This window comes from Theropithecus gelada, chromosome 8 (assembly GCF_003255815.1).
Source record: "Theropithecus gelada isolate Dixy chromosome 8, Tgel_1.0, whole genome shotgun sequence".
NCBI classification, from domain to species: domain Eukaryota; kingdom Metazoa; phylum Chordata; class Mammalia; order Primates; family Cercopithecidae; genus Theropithecus; species Theropithecus gelada.
In genome coordinates this window covers 14933857-14938048 of record NC_037676.1, presented here as the reverse complement: position 1 = coordinate 14938048, position 4192 = coordinate 14933857, and the positions used below count along the sequence as shown (strand labels likewise).

Here is a 4192-nt window from a genome sequence, read left to right as displayed (position 1 = left end):
TGAGCAAAATAGGAAAATTTGGAAGAGGGCAGTTATTTCTCTCTCAATCTAGGAGAGCCTGCCCTATGCAAGAGAGAATGTGGTGCATGAATTCTAGGTAGCGTCAAAGGTAGAAATAGAAACAATGGCTGGAAATTATAACAAATTCAATATGAATAAACGTATAGAGAAGACTTCATGATTTCAGTGGTCCAAAATGAAAAGAGTTGCCACAGGGGATAATAATGCCTTTGTCAAAATGGAGAACTTATGCACAAGTTAGAAACCACATGCTGGGGATAACAGAGAAAATAAAGCTAACACTTACATGGTGTTGTATGTGTCAGGCCCTAAGGCCAGTGCTTAACGTTATCGATGCATTAATCCTGACAACAATGGTAGATGGTAAATTCTTCCATCACCCTGTTTTAAAGATGAAGCAAAGAAAATTTTAAGTAAATCCAAGGTCATACAAGTAGTACTTGTGGAGTTGGGTTTTGAATTTATGTAGTTTGACTCCAGAATTCATTCTTTTAACTGTTAGACTACATTCATTCTCAGAGTGGTTTGTTCCTATTGCTGATATTAATGTCATATAAATATTTATATAGTATGATAGAATTTGGGGGACAAATCATTATGGAAAGGAAAAGGAAGTCAGAAAAAGTGGAATGCTGCTGCAAATACCAGTCAAAATAACACCTCAAGTCAGATTTAGAAGACTCCCTGAACAAACTTCTATATATTTTAGGCTAATCACTGTTTATAGATTATAATCGAGAATGAAATATCAGTCTTTCTCAGATAGAAGACTGTGAAATAAAATCTAACAAAGTGAATGAACCCCAAAGGAATCTATTTTCATCATTTCCTCAATACCCTGTAGTTTTCCACACCTTAAGTATAACTTTATATCCCCCATATTGGACCCTATTTTAATGTTCAAATCCTTCAGTGAGACTGATTTTTCTTACCTTATTGCTCCTCCTACCATATTCTCCACATACGTGTTACTTCCATTTAGCCTCATTTCCCTTGCTTATGTTTTCTATCAATGTAAAATAACCTCCTTTCATTCAAATCCTACCTCCCCTACCAGGGCACGTTACCTTTGATCTGCTCTTGAAGGCTTTCTAAAGTTGCCCACACCAATTTTTCCTCACTCTGCATAATGAGTATAAATAGAGTACGTATGTTTGGCATTTCTCAGTTCTATAATTAGTTCTCTCCATGTACAGTGTAAGCTATTATATATTCTTTGACAATTGTAATTCAGTACTAATATTTTTGCAACTGTGGGTAGCTGTTATTTATTTATTCTAAATGTCTTTAATTGTCTGATGCTGTAATTTCTGGAGGGGTTAATAGTGAATGGTGTTCCTCCTCTAACAGATTTCTGTTGGATCTTGAAAAATGTGAAAGGATACATTATCTGGTATTTTGGTTGCTTGCCTGCTGGCTCTCAGCTTCATTCAAACCCTTCTTTGCTTTTCTATGGCAGGGAGCTGGAAGAATTCCAAGCAGTTTTTCCAGGCTCCCTTGCTAGCAAGTTTCCAGTAAGATTTGGCCAATGTGATGTCCTTGCAGGAGATTTGTTTTTAAGGAGAAAGACAGAAGAATTCTTTGTTTTCTGTTTCTGTTGCGTCTCTGGTTTCAGTGATAACATGGGCAGGTGACTGTGGGCTCTGAGAGCAACTTCAGGTGACAAGGTCACCAGCATATCAGTAGGAGTTTCAGTAGCATCCACAGAATCCATGTTCCTGTGTTTCTGCAACATCTTCAGCAGATCACCTGGAAGGATGGCTGGTGTGTGTCAGTCTTGAATTGAAAAGACAGCCCTGATAGCTAGGTAACATTCCCTTCTCCCTTTCACTCTTCCAACATTTCCTCCTTTTGTTGTTGTTGTTGTTGTTTGTTTTTTTTGCCCTCCAAAAATTTTGTAGTTTATTCCTTGCTTTCAGCTCCTCTTCTCTTGCAATATCTGGAGTGGTACACGTTTTTATTACTTGACACTGACCAGTTCTCTCTCTGGTGCTGGGATCATCTCTTTGACATCTTCTCTAGCAAGTATCTATTCTCTGCTAATATTCACCTATTGAGGTGAATGTTACACTCATATACATCCTGTTTTTCAGAAGCTTCCATTTAAAAAAGTTTTCTCTTATATTAACTTGAAATTTTCCTCACCTTATTTTCCTTTCAATTCTATTAAGTGGTTTCAGAAAAAACAACAAATAATATACCCCTTATCCATGACTGAATTCTGAGACTATTAGAGTTGGATCAAAGACACATAGATGCACTTAAAATTATTTACTCAAATACTGACAAACCATGTGAAGAATGCAGATTCAGATCTTCGACCAAATGGACATGCTGATATTTGACACAGTATATGAAATGTATCCACTCAGTCACTGACTCAACAGATTCATTATTATTCAGTTGTTAAATGTTTGTAAGTGTTTGTTAAACACTTCTGAAGCCCATCCTATAATCCAGGCAAATTTCCAAATATGTGGGATGATACCAGTGAGCTAAATAGAGTAGCCCCATAAAAAGTAGAAGAGGAGAGGCTGAGGTGAGCACATCTGAATGTTTTTATGCCAAATCCACCAATTAGAGGAACCAGTCCTCCTTCTCCAACAAGAGTGACCAGGAATCATGGAGAGAAACCAGAGGCTAGCTGAAGTCAAGGTGTGGGGGGTCTCTTTTTGGAAACATGAAGCAGGGAGAATGAGGCTCCCTTTGGCTTAAACTAGGCATGGCCAATATTAAAATGCAAACGTTGTAGGAGATGTCACAGAGCAAACCTTATCTTTCATTTAGATATCAGGCTGATATTTCTATGAGCAGCTTTTGTAAATGGGCATCAGTTAAAGACTCTAGAAACACTGGAGTTAGTGATTTTCAAAATATTTAACAGTTTGTCATGAATACTGGCCAGTCTGAGTGGACCCTGGCGGTAATTTTCCATATGGCCACACCAGTCTAACAGGTGAACTTGTCATTGGACACGAAATAACTGAGGAGAGAAGCTCAAGGCAGTCAGTTATAAGGAGGAATTGGGAATAGTTACTAGAGATAAAGTCACTCGTTTTTGTTTACTGACGCCTGGCCCAAACACAACTCTGATTCTAACAAGGTTTTGGTGAGGTGCCGCCATTTCATCCGTCCTCGGTCTCTGCGCCTTTCGCAGAGCTTCCAGCAGCGCTATGTTGGGCCACAGCATCCGGAGGTTCACAACCTCTGTGGTCCGTAGGAGCCACTATGAGAAGGGCCCTGGGAAGAATTTGCCATTTTCAGTGGAAAACAAGTGGGCGTTAGTAGTTAAGATGTGTTTGTACTTTGGGTCTGCATTTGCTGCACCCTTCCTTATAGTAAGACACCAACTGCTTAAATCATAAGGATGTTTCAGTTCATCCATTTAACAGATATGAAGAGCATTTTAAGAGATATAGCCTCTGGAAATGGATCAAACTCTAACTCATGGCATACTAGATATGTTTGTCAATAAACTTATGACATGAATGCTTAAGGCCTCTTTTTTGAAATAGGGAATGTAATACTTGGCCATTTGCCTACTTTATTTATTTGGGTAACATTCCAGTATTACTCTGAGATTTAGTTTATTTAATGGTGTTAAACTGAGGTTATATTATTAAATTTTTGATTCCCAGGTCAGGATTTTGTTGGTAATTTATGCAATAAAAGGGAAATACAAATCAAAAAAAAAAAAAAAAAAGAAATTATACAATCAAGAGTCACTTTCACTCTGAAATGTAAAAGATTGCATTCAACTTTTAAATTATTTGGGAACATAGTCACTTTCCCATACATTCCAGAAATAGCTTTTTATTTGAAACTCTGTTAAATGTGTATTTTGCTCCTTAACTGACTAGAGTTTTGAGCAAGCTTCTAGCTGTGCAAGTAATCATTGATGCATATACTTATTCTTATTTGAAATTATTTTATCATTTCATATTTTCATTCTTATTTCTATAATGTGTCTTATTTTGTATTTATAAGTGTTATGGAAATATTTGATGCAATTGGAATCATCTTTACTTGTCACTATTGTGGTTACTAGTTCCTTGTAAGGCTTTTTTTTCTCAGAAGGCTAATTTGTAAATATTGTAAAAATTTTAACAGCTTAAATCGTATATACAGCTAACCAAAACATTGCGTTAATGATCGGTGGGGCTTGTGTCAT

At 36.9% G+C, this 4192-nt stretch overlaps 1 protein-coding gene across 1 annotated transcript; it reads left to right on the top strand.

Annotated features, from left to right (window-relative positions):
• The first annotated feature begins 3124 nt into the window (after positions 1-3124).
• On the top strand, positions 3125-3386 carry LOC112630428 (cytochrome c oxidase subunit 7C, mitochondrial-like). The gene has a single exon (XM_025394714.1). It carries the CDS (start codon positions 3195-3197, stop codon positions 3384-3386), a length of 192 nt encoding a protein of 63 aa, XP_025250499.1. The 5' UTR covers positions 3125-3194.
• The last annotated feature ends 806 nt before the right edge of the window (positions 3387-4192 follow it).